The sequence below is a fragment of the Pholis gunnellus genome (assembly GCF_910591455.1).
Source record: "Pholis gunnellus genome assembly, chromosome: 7".
Classification (NCBI taxonomy): Eukaryota; Metazoa; Chordata; class Actinopteri; order Perciformes; family Pholidae; genus Pholis; species Pholis gunnellus.
Genome location: NC_136533.1, coordinates 19,654,936 through 19,671,458, shown reverse-complemented (window position 1 = coordinate 19,671,458; position 16,523 = coordinate 19,654,936). Strand labels below are relative to the sequence as shown.

General features: G+C 44.4%; 3 protein-coding genes across 3 annotated transcripts; 1 reads left to right on the top strand and 2 right to left on the bottom strand.

The window, feature by feature from the left end:
* Positions 1–621: 621 nt before the first annotated feature.
* wee2 (WEE2 oocyte meiosis inhibiting kinase) lies at positions 622–4,094 on the bottom strand (the record flags this gene model as incomplete). Its single annotated transcript, XM_079162292.1, has 11 exons — positions 3,786–4,094; positions 3,466–3,677; positions 3,044–3,101; positions 2,553–2,722; positions 2,341–2,462; positions 2,070–2,216; positions 1,863–1,967; positions 1,700–1,785; positions 1,170–1,340; positions 916–1,064; positions 622–784 (listed from the first exon to the last, which is right to left on the bottom strand). Exons 1-11 carry the CDS (start codon positions 4,083–4,085, stop codon positions 622–624), a joined length of 1,683 nt encoding a protein of 560 aa, XP_079018418.1. The 5' UTR covers positions 4,086–4,094.
* A 988-nt stretch (positions 4,095–5,082) lies between these two features.
* Positions 5,083–11,273, top strand: dennd11 (DENN domain containing 11). Its single transcript, XM_079163335.1, has 9 exons — positions 5,083–5,567; positions 6,049–6,148; positions 6,300–6,458; positions 7,373–7,526; positions 7,627–7,765; positions 7,878–8,009; positions 8,106–8,256; positions 8,369–8,437; positions 8,596–11,273. Exons 1-9 carry the CDS (start codon positions 5,174–5,176, stop codon positions 8,789–8,791), a joined length of 1,494 nt encoding a protein of 497 aa, XP_079019461.1. The 5' UTR covers positions 5,083–5,173; the 3' UTR covers positions 8,792–11,273.
* Positions 11,274–12,672: 1,399 nt separating this feature from the next.
* Positions 12,673–16,389, bottom strand: agk (acylglycerol kinase). The gene is made up of 14 exons (XM_079162716.1): positions 16,148–16,389; positions 16,011–16,050; positions 15,822–15,901; positions 15,644–15,719; positions 15,418–15,543; positions 15,225–15,319; positions 14,991–15,060; positions 14,515–14,594; positions 14,373–14,430; positions 13,907–14,054; positions 13,696–13,793; positions 13,494–13,564; positions 13,299–13,383; positions 12,673–13,151 (listed from the first exon to the last, which is right to left on the bottom strand). Exons 1-14 carry the CDS (start codon positions 16,255–16,257, stop codon positions 13,017–13,019), a joined length of 1,272 nt encoding a protein of 423 aa, XP_079018842.1. The 5' UTR covers positions 16,258–16,389; the 3' UTR covers positions 12,673–13,016.
* Positions 16,390–16,523: the final 134 nt, after the last annotated feature.

Genomic DNA, 16,523 nt, shown 5'->3' with positions numbered 1-16,523 from the left:
AAATGCCTTAATTACTGCAGGTACGATGGAATACAAAGATTAAGCAAATTACTGTATTGTCAAAAACAGTGTAATCGCGTGACATGCTCTCAAATCATTGAATATGCAGTATGATGGCTCATAGCTACTTCCCAAGTCCGCCCCTAACCTCACAGTCACACAGTTGGCTGCAGCTCTAGATAAGGAGAGCCAGTGGAAAGTCCCGGTGTGGCTCTGTCCAACAGCCTTTATTTAATGTGCTTTTTTGGATTACATAGTACAATAGTTAAGAGTAGCAAAGATAACTCCTAAGAAAAAATAGGAAAGCCATATGATAAAATGCTTAAAACTTTTTATTTACAGTTAAAAAAAAACAACATCAGTCTGCAGCAGTTACACCTCGCCTCTGCCAGAAAATCACTTGTGTTTGAGTGAGTCAGATAAGTCCTTTAAAAACACACAAACCACAGCTTTACATCACTCAGAAGATTTATAGGTCTTTCAATCCAGTCATCAGTTCCCTCGAAATATTTGCTGTATATCCGGTCCTCTCCTTGAGACATTTTTTACCACAGCCTGATTGCAGAAGGAGTCACATATCATCCGCGCAAAGGACAGGCGTGTGGGTGTCATGACATCCCATCAGACTCCATACCCGGAGCAGCCAAAGCTCATGGATCGCACAGTCCTCCCACCTACAAGCCTCCTTCCAGCTCTGGGTAGGGACCCCATCTTAGCAGGTTTCAGCCCGGGATAGAGGTGCTGCTTGGGTGACAAAGCTGCCTGACGAGCCTCCTGGAGCTCTCTGTGGAGAAAATGGAAATAAGTGAATGCCTTTAACTGGCATCAGCATGCAAGTCTTCAGACTGAATGAATGACGAAGAAGACAGAACTGGCAATGCATGTTAAATTATCCCTCATGCGTTCCCCTCTTACTTTTCAAGCATGGCCGTCCTGAACTTCTCTACATTGAGCTCTCTGCGAAGCTGAGCAGCCACCCTCCCAGTCCTATCCTCCCGCAAGACCGTGTGCTTGCAAAGCTCCCTGGCAGACGGCCGCTTTGTCAGGTCTGGATCCAGCAACAACTGACGCAAAGAAGAAAAAAAAAGGCATTTTTGACAAGCTATGCTAGTGACAAAGTGTTTTTGTCACAGGTATCAGCTCAAAAAAAACAACAGAAATAAGAGCACCTGAAGTAGGCCTCTGAAGGGAGGCGATAGCTCCTTCGGCAGTTTGGGGAGCTTCCCCTCTCTAAGGCTGTGCCACTCATTTCCATTTTGAGGCAGAGGAGGAGCACCAGCCGCCAGCAGAATTGTCAGGCCCAGAGCAAAGATGTCTGCCTTTGGCAGGTGGCTGTACTCCTAGAGAGCAGAGAGACAATGCAAATACAGCTCTGAATTTGAGATTATTTTCTTGAAAAGTGCAGTGTGTAGGATTTGGCTGCATCTAGCGGTGAGGTTGCAGATTACAACCGGCTGAAACTCCTCCTGTGTGCCAAGCGTGTAGGAGAACAACGGTGGTCGATGCACAAACGTGAGTGACCCTACCTAGAGCAGATTCTTATTTTCAGTTAATTATACAGAAACATTTTATTCCATTTCTGCCAACAGATCCCCCAAAAATGCTACACACTGGCCCTTTAACCTACAGTGAGGCGCAATTAACTCAGAACCCAAGCTTACTTTTTCCTTCAACACTAACTGCTTTGCAACATTTTTACCTCATGCAGGACCTCACTGGCCAGAAAGCGGCTATCCCCTTCCTCAACCTGAGGACTGCTGCTCGATGTCACATGACCCAGATCCCCTGCAGAAAACAAGACTCAGACTTGAGAGCAAACACCGATGTAAGGTAGAAATGTAGTCAACATTAAAACACAGTACCAATTTTGTAAATGACTCCTGCTGAAGCGCTTCTGTCATCTTCCTCCTCACTCTCCCCTTCACCCGCTGCACTTGTGCTGGGACGCTGGCAAATGAATATATTACCTGCAAAAGGGATGAAACGAGAAAGGTTTTTAGGCACAAGAGACTTCAGGTTCAGACGGGACATTACAGGAATTACATGGGGAACCGCCCAATGAGACTTACTTGGCTTGATGTCCAGGTGTACGAGGCCTGAGCTGTGGATGTATTTTAGCCCCAAAGACACTTGTAAGAGCAGCTCTCTCAACTCGGCCTCTGAAAATAGCTCACCCTGCACCTCCTTCGTCACAATCACATCACTGAGGCTTCCACCTGGCACCCAGACATCAACAGTATCAAAACCACATAGTTCAATCTAGTTCACCTAAAAATATTTAGAATTTCATTTCATTTATGTCGACCTAAACTGTGCTTTTGGTGGTAAGGGGAAACCTACCATCACAGTATTCATTCTGAATAATCATGTGATCGTCTTCGGCCCATGCCGAATAATAGCGAACAACATGTGGGTGGTGCCCAAGAACAGCATGCGCATACACTTCCTTTAGGGCCAGCTGCCTGAGAAGACATGAAAAATGGTCAGATAAATGTGAATCAACTGTTGGAACTGTTCCGTCTCTGGCACAGAGCGACATGCTGCTGACTCACTCATCTGCAGAACCTGCCAGGGGTTGGCGAGAGCGCTTTATGGCGTACAAGCAGCCATCCAGCCTCTTCACGCACTTGTACACTGTCCCAAACTCTCCCACACCAATGCACTCCAGCTCCAGGAACTCACTCTCATAGCGCGACAGCATGAAGGCTTGGACAGCTCGCCTCTGCCAGAGAAACAGACGGAGGGCCTTGTGGTAAAAATCAAATGCATTTCAAAAAGAAGGAACAAGCGTCACAACGATCAGTATAGAGTGGGGTTTTCTTTGAGTCACCAAATATGGTAGCACTTCCTTGAGAAAAAGATTCTGACAAAACTTGTTTGGAGATTCCTTAGAGAAATCCCGGAAGTAGGATTGGCAGCATGTAATTTTGGACAAAACAAGAAGTGAGGAGGCAGGCGAAGATGACGAAGCCTGATGATGAAAATCATATCAGAAGCATCTGATAGGGAGGGTTACATCCAGCACTGATACAAATAGTTGTACCTTTGGTGGGAGAAAGGCTTCATCATCCTCCTCAGATGACGTTAGACTGTGTTTCAACCTAAAAGATAAAAATAGAGCATCCAGACCTTTATATACTCTGAAAAAAACTGCACTAGTAAGGGATAAAAGTCAGGCCTTTATACAAGAGCGCTAAAAAACAGAAAGCTGGAGAATTCTAATTATTTTTTAAATTTCACCCTCAGTGAAATCTACCAACCAATGACGACATTCAAATGGTTGCTGTAAGAAAAGAGCTCTTATTTTGACACCTACTCATTTCTGTTAAGCGAGATATTCTAAAATACACATTTGGGCAATTTTCCACACATTATCACCCCATCCCCATCTGCGAGTAAAAAATACTGGGTATTGGCTCGTACAATGCCTTTACAGATCTACAGTAAAGCGTGGAGCCTAGTTACCTGCGTCCATAATCACCATCATTATCACTCCTACAACGGTTCTTCCACTGCTGCTCGCTGTTCCTGCGGACAGTGTCAGGTGTGAAGGGATTCACATTGACGGAAGGTGCCTGGATGAGGTTAGCAGCAGCTGAGGAGGAGAAACACAGGGTCCGCTGAGGGCGGCTTATCTTGGTGCTGGAGCAAGGCTGGGATGACTTCGATAGCAGGCTCTACAGGGGGGGAGGGGGGGGAAGACAAACGCAATTCATCCCACTGAAGTTAAACTGGTTTGGACCACAGGGGCACACCAAGGACTATCAATCTGAATTACTTCCCACCTTGGGTGTGCTGGGAGAGTCACAGAGCCTCAGTTTACTCCAGGAGGCGTAAGGTATAGGGCTGGTGCACTGTACAGGGGAACACAGGGTGTTGCTTCTACTGCGGTGGCGTTGCACCCTGGGTGTCCTGCACACAGAGCCGGGACTGTGGATCCTGGGACTGTGGATCATGGGGCTGTGGATCATGGGACTGTGGATCCTGAAGGCGCAGTCATCGGAGCTGTTGTCACTGCTACTCCCCTCCTCTCCACAGCTAGTGAAGTCCAGCTGCTGGCTGATCTCGTCCAACAATGTCGCCATGCTCGGGGCCTGAGTTTTGGCAAAGGTTTCCCATAAAATGATTAATCCAACATTTGCCGGCCTTTATAGAGCAAAAATACCACTTTACCATTTTACATTTTTGTTAATTAAAGAGAGAAAACAAATTATAGTCAATCTCTAAAACACTAGGCTTACATATATCCAATATGATAAAAGGTCATTTTCACTTCCACAACATAAGTCCCATAAATGTATCAATAAGTCAAAATTACTATTTTTTAAATGTTCCAATTTAGGGCAATTGAAAAGCAGAATCCCAGTCAAGCCATGGTGTAATGGTCAAGCTCAGCAGGTGCTTCAGGTAGTGGTCATTAACGCACACATCAGTATGTAATTTAAGTTTGAGTAATAATGTGTGTTCATCATGAATACTCACCAACAAGTCGCACCCCCTCACTACCACCATCACCACGCTTGAATTTCGCGCCTTGTATGTAAATTACTTCCTGTTTAAGTAAACTATGCCGCCGGGTTAAGACAATCTAGCTCTCTGATTGGCTGAATTGTTCATAAACCACACACCTGACTATAAAATGGCTGTTAATTGCGTAGGCAATTTAACACTGCGTTATCATAAAACTATATGGAAATATAACTACACAACGCATGTGGATGCCTATGCATATGGATAATGTAATTACAAGACAACTTAAAATTCACATTCTAGATCAAACTAAACTAGATCAAATTAAAGTAATGTGAAGGATTGTGTAATAGACTTGAATAAAACAGGCACACTACGGCAGCCTGTCCATAAGAATGTGAATTTGCAATATATTATGGGCAAAGATATACAGCCCATAACCCAAATTAGGTCACTGTATGAAATAGTAATAAAGACACGTGGGCGGAAGTCAGTGACGTCATCAAAACAGTGAGACAGGCGGAGGAAAAACAGCCCATCAGTGGATGTGACACGCTTACAAATACATAGCAAACAACCCAGCGAGCAGCAGGAAATGATGATCCGGCTCCAGCATCTTGTGTAGTCTACTCGATTCAACTGGACGGACACGTTTTTGTGATATTTTTCTCTCCCTTCCCGAGTCCTTCGAGGCAGCAGCACCATGGTGAAGCAGTCGGACCGAGCCCCGCTGCTGGACTGGGAAGAGATCCCACCGCCCGATCCGAACCAGGGGGCCCAGCAGCAGCAGCAGCAGCAGCCGCCGCCCAGGGAGGGGGTCGCACCGAAAAGTTCGCAGCCAGCCGGGCGGCACGCACCGAAGGGCACCGCGGCTGGCACTGGGTGGAGCACCACCGCGGCCACCACCATCACACGCAGCCCGACGAGCGGTGGAAAAGCGGTGGTTGCCAGCGGGAACGGAAGCCCGGGCCGTCCGTGGACAGAGCCTCTCGGTACCGATCGTCATGTTCCCTTCCCCGTCCTCTCGGCGAGGGATCAGTGGGAGGAAAAAGACCAGATCGTGGCTGTGTTTGTGGTTACCTTTGATACAAGATCAGGTAAGCAAATCAGACTGTAGCAAGATCTCTTATCTCCCAAGTGTGTATAAGTGTAATCTGTGGACTAGATAACTAAAAGTAGTATTATCTTGGAATGTCTGATGTCTTTAGTGCATTATACTGAGTCATGGCGGTGAAGGGTGTATGTTGCGATCAGTCCAGGTGGGGTTGTCAAACATTTCAAATGTCAAGAGCCTAATAAATAGCTTGAATTTATTTAGTTGGTACCCAAGCTTGTATTAAAGGACAACCATCCCATTAGAACAAGACCAGGATGTCAGTGCTTCAGCTTCATACATGGAAATGTTAAGTGGACATGGAGTAAAAGCTGAGTCAGAGCTATCTCTTCCTGCCCCTGACCTTTTGCTGCTACATGACTGAAATACAGAATTAGAGGAAGTCGCCGGGATGAAAGAAGCCAGAATGGAAAGTAACTTGATGGTTTATGGTGTGTGTGTGTGTGTGTGTGTGTAAATTACAGGGAATATGGTGGAGTGGTCCCTGCCTCACGACATCAACCTAGATGGAGTTGAATTCAAGTCAATTGCCAGCGGTTCCCATCGGATCACCAGTGACTTTATGTATGTACTCCCAGTCTCCCCACTGCTCGCCCCCACCAATCATGAAGCATGAAATCCACTCCATAGAGGAAACACATGTGTGTTCAATCTGTCCGTGTGAAATGTGTTACTCTGTGTGTTCACTCCTGCTCTTTGTTTGGCCTGCGGATAGATATTTCCGTAAAGGCTGTTACTTTGGGCTGGCCTGCTTCGCAAACATGCCTGTGGAGAGTGAGCTGGAGCGAGGAGCGAGGATGAAGTCAGTGGGAATTCTGTCTCCCTCCTACACTCTGCTGTACCGCTACATGCACTTTCTGGAGTACCAAGTCAGGTGAGTCAGGTGCTCTGTCACGCTTCAGTCTTCTTTGGTTATTTACTTATATCGGCACCTTTTTGTGTTTACCTCCTTTATCGCTCTCCTAAATGAGTTTACAGGCTTCTCTTTAAAGCACCTATCCCCTGCCCTTGCTTCTTTGTTAAAATGTTTCTCATCTATTAAACATTAACCCAGAGTCTGGGTTACAGCTATCGTCGCAAGAGCCCATTTACATGCTGTTTTTGTATGAAGTCTAAGCACGGAGGTGGGAGACGCCTTGACAGCCCCCGTTCTCTTCAGCAACTCTGGTCTTCTGCTTCATTTCTCTCACGAAAGCTTATCTCCTCACTGACTATGTGTGTGTGTGTATATATATATATATATATATATATATGACACAGCAAACAGTTTTGGCTTCCAAATAAAAAATTCTCAGGTTGCAACCAAATACAAGTGGACCTGAATTAATCTGAACGGAGATCTGATTTTTTTTTCTCTCTACAGTAGCAAGCAGATACCTCAAATAGTGTTAGATATAAATGTTAAGCATGAGTACTGGATGGTTGAGGTGGTTATTTATGGACCGTGTGTTACCTCAAATGATCCCACAATGCAATTTAGGAACACGGGATGGTTCACCGACCAAGCACCATCTGTAATCTTGAACTATCCTAAATAGTGTCTGATCCACACAGACCTCCGTTTACGTTGTGTAACAAATAGCAAACCACACTGCTTTAGTAATTGTCTTTAAACCTGCGTGAGCTGTGAGTGTTCATGGTCGAGCGACATCGGCAGATAATGAATATGCACTCTCGCTAGCTTAATCTGCTCAGTTATACACATCAGAAACGGCTTGGATGACTCATACATGACATTCTTCCTCTTTCTCTCTCCTCTCCCATCTTCTTCCGGTCATTGCCTTGTAGACACCAGTTGAAGTGTCCGGGCCAGTACTCTCCGCTGGAGGCCTTCTACGAGGATAAGAAGGCCGTCCTTCCCCCGACAGGAAATGGTCTGGTCACTGCTTGCCCGACCTGGAGTGTCACCACCATCAACCGCTGTATGCACCCAGAAATGAAGGTGCGAAAGCAGCAGAGCACGTTGTTGGTGATGGCAGGTTTGCACAACAACAACAACAACAACAACAAAACATATTTGTCTTTCTTTTTTCTCCCTGCAGATCACCCACCCAGCTGGCTGCATGTCCCAGTTCATCCAGTTTTTCGGGGAGCAGATAATGGTGCTGTGGAAGTTTGCACTGCTGAGGAAACGGATCCTCATCTTCTCCCCTCCACCCATAGGTGTGGTCTGCTACAGGGGTGAGAAGCTTTATACAAACAGGTTCAGGGTGTAATAAATGTACAAATGTTAAGTGTTATTTTCTATTTCCCTGGAGATCCTTCACTCCCTATGTTCTCGTTCTTCCCGCAGTGTATTGCTGTTGCTGCCTGGCCAATGTCTCTTTACCTGGAATCGGGGTCTCCGTGCCTGAATTACGGCCGTTCTTCTACATCAACATTGCCGACATCACTGCCCTGGAAACAGAGCTGTCATACGTGGCCTGTGAGTGAAGCTTTCACTGCATGTAAATGGCTGATTGACCGCTATCTGTAATATATGGAAATGACTCCTTACGTATGAGCGTGTTCATTTATTAAGGCACCACAGAGAAGATTTTCGAGGAGAAGAAGGAGCTGTACGACGTCTACATCGATAACCAGAATGTGAAAACGCACATAGGCCATTTGCAGCCGCTGCTTCGACTGAATGCTGCAGATAAGGAGAAGTACAGGAAGCTGAGTGAACAGAGGTACATCACACACTGTCAAATACTGTATATTTTAACTGATTTTCAAATGTGATACATGCATCAATATTACTTTTCACATGTAATGATAGACGATGGCTTTTTTTTCCCCCAGGCAGATGTTGCTCTACTCTCAGGAGGTGGATGGAGACTGCACGACAAATGAAGAGGATCTTTTCATTCTGTGAGTCCTTGACAAGTGTATTCACAGCTGCTTGTGTACTTGAGTCCTAATCACAGGCAGTATGTTTTAAAGAGAGTTGTTCAATTATATTGGTTTTGTCATTTTAATGTGACGCGGAGGACCACTGCGTGACGCACTTGTCTTTAATCCTGTCCCAGGTTCTTCATGGAGCTCAATAACCGCATCTTCCAGACCCTGTCGGACGTAGCAGGGAGCACCGATCCCACCCTCACCGCTGAGCACGTGAGGGCCATGGGGCTGGATCCCCAGGGCGACCGCTCCTTCCTGGTGGACCTGCTGGAGGTGTACGGGATTGACGTCACGCTGGTCATAGACAGCCTCTGCTGTACCTGAGCCCCGTCGGCTTGGGGAAACTCGGAACGCCACTGGATATTTGTGCCTTCAAGGCCCACTCACACCAAGACAACGTAGACACTGCCTCCACCCTGGGACCTCCATCTGTCGCCTGCTGTCCCCTCCTGGGTGTCTGTTTTCCCTCTTTTGTGTGTCTAATCTCACCTGTGGAGACTGTTTCTAAACAGTGTGGATGATGACGACAGTTGGTGCACTGCTCCACGGGGGCTGATAAACACTTTCCTCGTAGACGATGCCACTTGGCAGCTGCGTGGTCTTACAGCCATTCACATCTTCCGTTGCTCAGTGCTGTTTTTTTTTTTTTTTGTCAGAGATACTAGTTTGCTTGTGTGCTCTTGTTTTACTATGATTCCAGCTGAAGTGGCCAGGGCCGGAGGTCTTGAATGGGTCAGGTTCATTGCTGCGGGATGATTTGGTCGTTCTTCACTGCACCCGTCACAATGAAGAAGTCAGTGAAAACATTCACAATCCCCGCAGCTTTGGGGTCCACATACGGTTTGTCTGAAGAAAAAGATTCATATTGTGTGTGTGTGTGTGTGTGTGTGTGTGTGTGTGTGTGTGTGCGCGTGTGTGCGGCTGAACTGCTGGAAATGAATTTGTGTGCTGCAAATAGATTTTATTGAAGATTCTAGGCGTCATAATGTGCAACAAATTCATCCTGATGTAATAACATATTTCGATGATCACATTTAGTTGATCGAAATGCTTTTTGACTACTTTATTTACCTTTCAAAAAGGAAGCAATAGAAGCCTGTGTTAGTTGAAACCAGCCCTCTTCATGTATATGCGTTTTTCTAGTTTTTACTATTTCTTTAACATCGGAAAGTGAGCGGGGAGGATGTTTTGCAATAGAGTGTGATATCCTCTTTTTATAATGGTTTATATAATTACCATAATTAATATGAGGAGAGAAAAGCTGTCAAATACTTTGTCCACATTGTACGCACCTTTCAGCACGAGGTCGCCCTCATGATGCGTCTCTGTGTTTGATCACAGTCAAATGTGCGAGTGATGGAGGCGTTCTGGAAACTTCCTGTTTGTGTTCCATGTTTTACCCTAAACTCAATGAATGTGACTCTATACCACTAACTCATCATGAATGCTGCACCATGTCCACCACTGGAATATTTCCTGATGCACACAGTGATCATGCTTAACTGTACCTTTTTACGCTACGTTTATGACTAACCGTCTGAGCCAGCAAGTGGTGTGAAGGCACTTTTGTGTGTGTTGCACTGGCTGTCATTGTTCTTTTTTGTACTCTAACCAGAGGCTAGTTCATATATTGCAGCCAATATTTGTTGTGATCGTGTTGAGCGAAGAGTCCTTGTTGGAGCCGTTTGTGGTTTACTCGTTGATCAGCTGCGGAGAGATCCTCTTTGCGTGTCTGTGTCCCTGACAAAGATCTCTTTGTGTTTTTGGAGATCTGGTGTTGGTCCCAGTGAAGGATGGGCGGGAGCTTTAAGAGCCCCCCCCGCCCCCCCCAGTCCGTTTTTAGCTGAGGGTTTTTTTTCTGTCTTTTCATCACAGTCCCATTGAGGGAATCCAGCTCCTGATGAACTGCGTCTTTTTTGGATTGTCCGGGCAGATTGGTTTATTTAATCCATCACGTTGCCAATCAGAGTAATAATTTGTTCCATGTTGGAACACACGGAGCTGACGTCTCGTATTAATTTGGAGTAGTGGTTCTCAGCCTTCTCGTGAACCCCCTTAAACAAGCTAAAACACCAACACCAAGTCCTTTTTTTTTTTTTTTTTTTTAAACATGTACATGAATATCCATTTTTAATTCGTTATCACATTCCAAAAAAAATGATCATTCTGGAGCGGATCCTTGTATTGACAACTGCTGTCCCTTTTGACTTGAACCCCAAAGAGGTTTTCTGGGTCGGTTACAAAATGGAAAAAGTGCACCAAGTATTTCAAAGAGCTTTGTTGTTAAAACGGGGCCTTAAGGAAATGTGATTCTCTCAAACTTACATTACTGTACGTTCGTCAACAGTATCTGCTGACGGCACTTCTGAATGACCTCACCGGGTCCAGGTACACCTGTTGACTCTGACCGGTCTATTGACTTGTCGCCAGACCTAATACTCTTGCCGCTGACAGTGTTTGCTTTCAGGTGTCTGTTAAATGTGAGCGGGAATGTACACAACCCATACCACTGTATAAAAGGCCTTCTTTCGTGGAGTCGTTCACAGATGTGTACCAGCATTGGCTAAATGAGTCGTTTGTACAGCGTGTCACTCTACTGAATGTCAAAGACAGCAAAAGTATTGCACACATGCAGCAACACATCCGAGTAGTGTAACTGTTTCCTCTTTGTGATTGTATTCACGGAATAACAAAATAAGTCTTCACCTTTACTAATGTGAAACACTGTAAGATGTCAATAATGTACACATGAACTCAATAGCATGAGCAATTGTTCATTTCACTGTACTGCCATTGTAAAACAATAAAACATTGATACAGTTTAGGTGTTCCTCTGCTTCTTACCTCGCATTACTATGTTCCTCTATTCCCGTCATAGTCCTGCTCTACCTACACCTCTCCTCAGGATCACCGCTTTCATCGCTTTCCAAGACACAAAACCACTTTTAGGATGACCCGATCGTCTTGCAGCTAATATTTAGATTCTTTAATAGTAAAAAAAAAAAAGAAAACAGCAATACAACAGTGTAAAATATTACAAATAAGTCATTTGCATTCAAAATACTTTACTACTTTTGTAAAAGTATGAGCAAATATACTTGCATTATTAAAAGTGGAAGTACTTACGATGCAAAAAAAACTTGTTAGAATATACTTTAGTATGAAATAGTTATTATTGGGGCTTTAACATGTAAGCAGCATTTTACTGCTGTAGACGTGTTGATGGAGCCAATTTTAACTACTTTATTTACTGCTTCATTAAAAAGGCCTTCCACCGATAATATTAAAAAGGAAGTTCAGTTTACTTGTAATGAGGAGTACTACTCCAGTCTGTGAAAACTGTTATGTCTCCTGTAGCTTTGGAAGGAGCTTTCTAAAGTCGAAAACAATTGCCCTGGTGACATCATCAGTCATGTTTTTGACCTGGGCTTGAGCCTTTTTGACAGAAAGCCTGTGTTACAAACTGTTGAAAGAGATGATCATTAAGGGAGACAAATAGGATCCAAATAAAGATGCTACCCAGGGGCATTGTGGGAAACATAGGATATAGCACTTTAAGAGCATACTCAGCCTCATCAATTTGATCTTTCTCTTGTGAATCCCCGAAAATATAAGGAAGTGTGATGCTAAATCGCTGTGGTACCCCTGTAACGACCACGTTTTATGTTCATTTTGAAATTAAATTGAACTTTGAATGTAGAATCCTATACAAAGTAAGAAGTAAGCAAAGCTGTCATTAACGTAGAGGAGTACAAAGTTCCTTTAAAATGTTACTTATTCAGTCACTGCCATTTCCCAACAAGGATTTTCAACCACAAGTAATAAAAACAAAACCAAGAGCCTCCCTTTGTGTTTTCCTGAACAAACCGATAAACTAAGAGGTCTGGGATGCAGCCACTTGCTTAATCCTGCAGATTTGCTGTCTACACCATCTGTCAGATCACACCCAGCCTCACCAAGGAGTCTGCCACACTCCTGGTCTAACATCTTTTGCAACACATTCGGAATGCTGCAGCATCGCTATATTATTCTATCTATACCTCAAGCTTATCCGTCATCTTATTTCCATCGCCTCTACTTTACCCCCTCATCTCTATATCTCCAACCGACGCCTGCACTCTTTATTTAAACCAGGCATTCGCTAAATGCTTACATACTAATGGCAAACTGGTGGAAAAAAAAAACAACAACTTTGTGTTGAATTGGACAGAAATATTTTTTATTGACCAAGTTCAAATGTGAAGGGAATAGTAAACCGTTCAGTAAACATAAAGTCATTTTGTAAGACAACCTGTACACGGGTTACTGGCTTAAAGAAACAAAGCCTTGGTCCTTAAATATACAACAGCATGTCATGTAATCCTCCTTATAATTGTTCAACTAATGTTTACAGGTAGTAAAACAATCCATCAGTACTTCACAAGCATTTAAAACTGCTGGCAAAGCAGACATCCGTCTGACTGAAGAGTCTCACGGCATCTGGTTCTTTGCTTTTGTGTTTCTCTTCAAATCTGATTTTGTCTTCTTTCAGGTTCAATGTTTTTTCCCATCACTGCGTCTGTGAGAGGAGCTGCTCTCTGCGCTCTGCGCTGATGAAGAAGTGGAGTTTCCGCGGCAACAGCCTTACCTCTACAGGCATGGCCTCGTACTCCTCGTTGTCGATGCTGTAGAAGCCGGCGGCACCCTGCGGGGTCAGGACATCAAGCTAAATGTCACGACAAAGCTTTAGAAAGTAAACTAAATGATACTAAGCACAATCCTTAAATAGTTACAATTTTCTTTGACGTGACACAAAGAAATGGGAATTAATCACTTTAAACAGGTTTCTGACCTCTGGCAGCAGCAGCTGGCAAGCACTGGCTTCCAGTTTAGTGGAGTCTTTGGTGAATACAGCGGGGTCCGTTTCTTTTTTACTCCTAGAATGAAGAATTTACATTGACATTCCTTTACTTGAATGTACCAACTTTATTTATAATGTACTTTGCCTCCGTTTGAAGTCGACTAAACAAAAACTGCATCTACTGACCCGACAGTGATGTACTCGCCCACCGTGAAGTTGTCCGGTTCCGCACAGATCATCAGGGAGTCATTTATGCGCTGCAAGTTCAAATAGATAGACACAGATGATATTTTTTCTAAGAGCAAAACAAGGCACAATAGTGGGATCTTATCATGATTTTAATAAGAACAGGTACAAGGTTTAGAAAATGAAATGATTTTGGACCGACCCTCTCCACTGGGTTTTTGTTGTGCGTTTGAATAAACAGCTCCAACGTCGACAGATGCTCCTCCGTCCACTGCTCTGGCTCTTCCACTTTTGGAGGCTCTGAGCAGAGACACACACAAACCACCCAAAACATTACAACTCACAGTCTTTGACTCACGTTGTCATGCTGCGATCGAAGTATCAACACAATGACACACACACACACACACTACCTTCGACAGGAGGGTTCCAGTGGTTTTTGAGCCTGCGCATGATGCGGTACATCAGGTTAGGTCTGGGGGGCTTCTGAGGGGGCAGGTCAATGGGCCGTAGGCTGGGAGCCAGGTAGGACACTGAGACCTCGCGGACCAGGGGCCACTCCTGAGGGATTTTACAACAGATTAAAATACATCTGCAGCCACAGAATTATAACAGTCATGGGTGACAAGGAAAACAGGGGAAGACATGAAATACAGTATACACAATAACCTCAAGACATCTACAGTCTTTGATGAGATAATGACATTAGATATTTGGGGAAAAACATGCTGAAAAGATTTTTTTCAACAACAGGGAGGCACCTCTGTGACATTGACGGGAGCTGACATGGCTTTCCAATATCAGCAATGTTATAAAAGGCCAACACTGGTTCAATACACTGCTCTTACCCAAACATGTTCAGAAAATATATTGCCTTACCCGTAGAGTGCTCAGCCAATGTGCTAAATTTGTCTTCAGTGGTCCAAGGTACCAATATCTGTGAGGAAATATGGTTCATTATTATTTTGTATGGGGAATTATGTCATGGTTATAATCAGAGCGACCAATTGTGTATTCTTACTTGCTGATTGTTGCAGCCACATCTCTAAAAGCACCCCAACGTAGTCCCGTCAGAGCGAAGACTGGCTGCTCTTTCTCCCCCTAAAAACACACCCCACACACACACACACACACACACACACACACACACACACACACACACACACACACACACACACACACACACACACACACACACACACACACACACACACACACACACACACACACACACACACACTTGAATTCCTGTCCAACCGCTGACACATAATATCTCACTGCATAGAAAAAACTAAACAATATAGTTTGTGACCATTTAACTTCATTATCCTATTTGATTAAAAAAAAAGCCACACTATAAAGTGTGAAATCATATATTTCTCAAAATATTAGTTCATTTGACCTGAAAACAAATACTGACATCAGCAAGTATCTGCATTCAAGAACAAATACTGTGTTAATAACTTTGAGGCTTTGTAGAATGAGGCAGTTTCTCACTTTGATTTGCAGCACATCCAGAGGAACGGTTTCTCCCTTCAGGATGGAAAGTGTTGCTGATGTAATGTCTCTGGAAAGGGTGGAAAAATGGGTTTAAATCACATATGTGGAAAAAGCGTAGCATGTCCATATCCACGTATATTTACTTGGCGAGACAGGTCCAGTACAGAGGTTAGAAGATGATGTGATGATAAAATCTGGAACTTTTCCTTATGATATTGAAGAGGTACTTACTTGACCTTGCTGTCACTGAGGAGGTGAAGACTTGGACTCAGGGAATTGCGAGAGCCCAGTGGAATGAATCCAATCGGTGTGTTACAGACTGTGTCCTGTCGTCAAAAACAAAACGTCCATCAGTGACATCAATAAAAGAAAAGTTTGAATGAAGTCGTCTCGCAGATCAACACAATAACTGTGCGACACCTACTTGATCCGGTCTTCGCAGTAAACCTGTGACGACTTCCTGCAAGGTGCCGTCCCCTCCGGCCACGATGAGCACATCCGTCTGTTCCATGAGCTCCATCAGTTTTTTCGCCTGGCCTTCATAATCCGTCTGGAGAGGAAAAACAGGATCAATATGTGATCACGGTGCCACGCGGTGGGATCCCTACTAGAGCCACTCATAGCACTGATGGGTTTCCAAGTGAAATTACCTTTACTATTGTAATCTCCACACCAGCCAGGTGTAAAATCGGAGCAGCATTCTTTTCAAACAGTTTGTTGGCTTTCCTGGGGAAGATCGAGAGAGATAGTTGGAAATATTCTGAGAGAGACTGTTGTCTGAGGTTCCAGACAAACCTGTCGGTGAGAGGTGTTGAGGAGTCTTCTTACCCACTGCAAGCTGCAGGGTTCAAGATCACTGTCGCTTTCCTCAGACGCTCATGCGGTGCTATCTGTTGACGCCCGAATTCCTAAAAGAAATGATGATGATGATGATGATGGTGATGACTATAGGCCCTTGAAGAGGGTGTTTGCTTTAAATTCTGACAACATGAAGTACAAGAATAAGTGATGTCTTACCCTGGCGACGAGACAAGCCTCTTTCCGCAGAACACTGTCACTGATGAGACGCAAAATGTGAGACACACGAACAATCAGTAGCACAGACCTGTGTAATTATTCTAATCTGAGGAAATATCATAACCTGAAATACTCACCAGTGTATGCCATACAGCCAGTGGCCCCCGTAAGACAGGACGCACACAGCAAATGTGGACTTCTTCCAGTTGTTCCGCACAGTCCGAAACACTTTCACAACCCGAGCCATCGTTTTGATTAAAATATCCCAAAGCCCTCGATTTAAATGCGGGGCTACCTTTACGGCGGCAGCGAAGTGTTGTATTCACGAATGACAAATTTCCATCTCAGCGGTCATGGATCCGCAACTGTCAGGCGGAGCGTGGACATGTTGGTGTAACGTCAAAACAGTACGTGGCCCAACACGGGGCGGAACCAATGTTGGTACATGTAATGTTTCATTAACGCGTTTAAAATTAAAAACGAGTACAGCTTTATCAAAATGTCATAGAAAAA

Coding starts and splice junctions, on each gene's coding strand:
- dennd11 (XM_079163335.1), top strand. CDS start 5,174: ATGGTGAAGCAGTCGGACCGAGCCCCGCTGCTGGACTGGGAAGAGATC. Junction 5,568..6,048: donor TACCTTTGATACAAGATCAG/GTAAGCAAATCA, acceptor TGTAAATTACAG/GGAATATGGTGGAGTGGTCC. Junction 8,257..8,368: donor AGGAAGCTGAGTGAACAGAG/GTACATCACACA, acceptor TTTTTCCCCCAG/GCAGATGTTGCTCTACTCTC.
- agk (XM_079162716.1), bottom strand. CDS start 16,257: ATGGCTCGGGTTGTGAAAGTGTTTCGGACTGTGCGGAACAACTGGAAG. Junction 14,595..14,990: donor TGGATGTGCTGCAAATCAAA/GTGAGAAACTGC, acceptor GTGTGTTTTTAG/GGGGAGAAAGAGCAGCCAGT. Junction 14,055..14,372: donor ATTGGCTGAGCACTCTACGG/GTAAGGCAATAT, acceptor AAAATCCCTCAG/GAGTGGCCCCTGGTCCGCGA.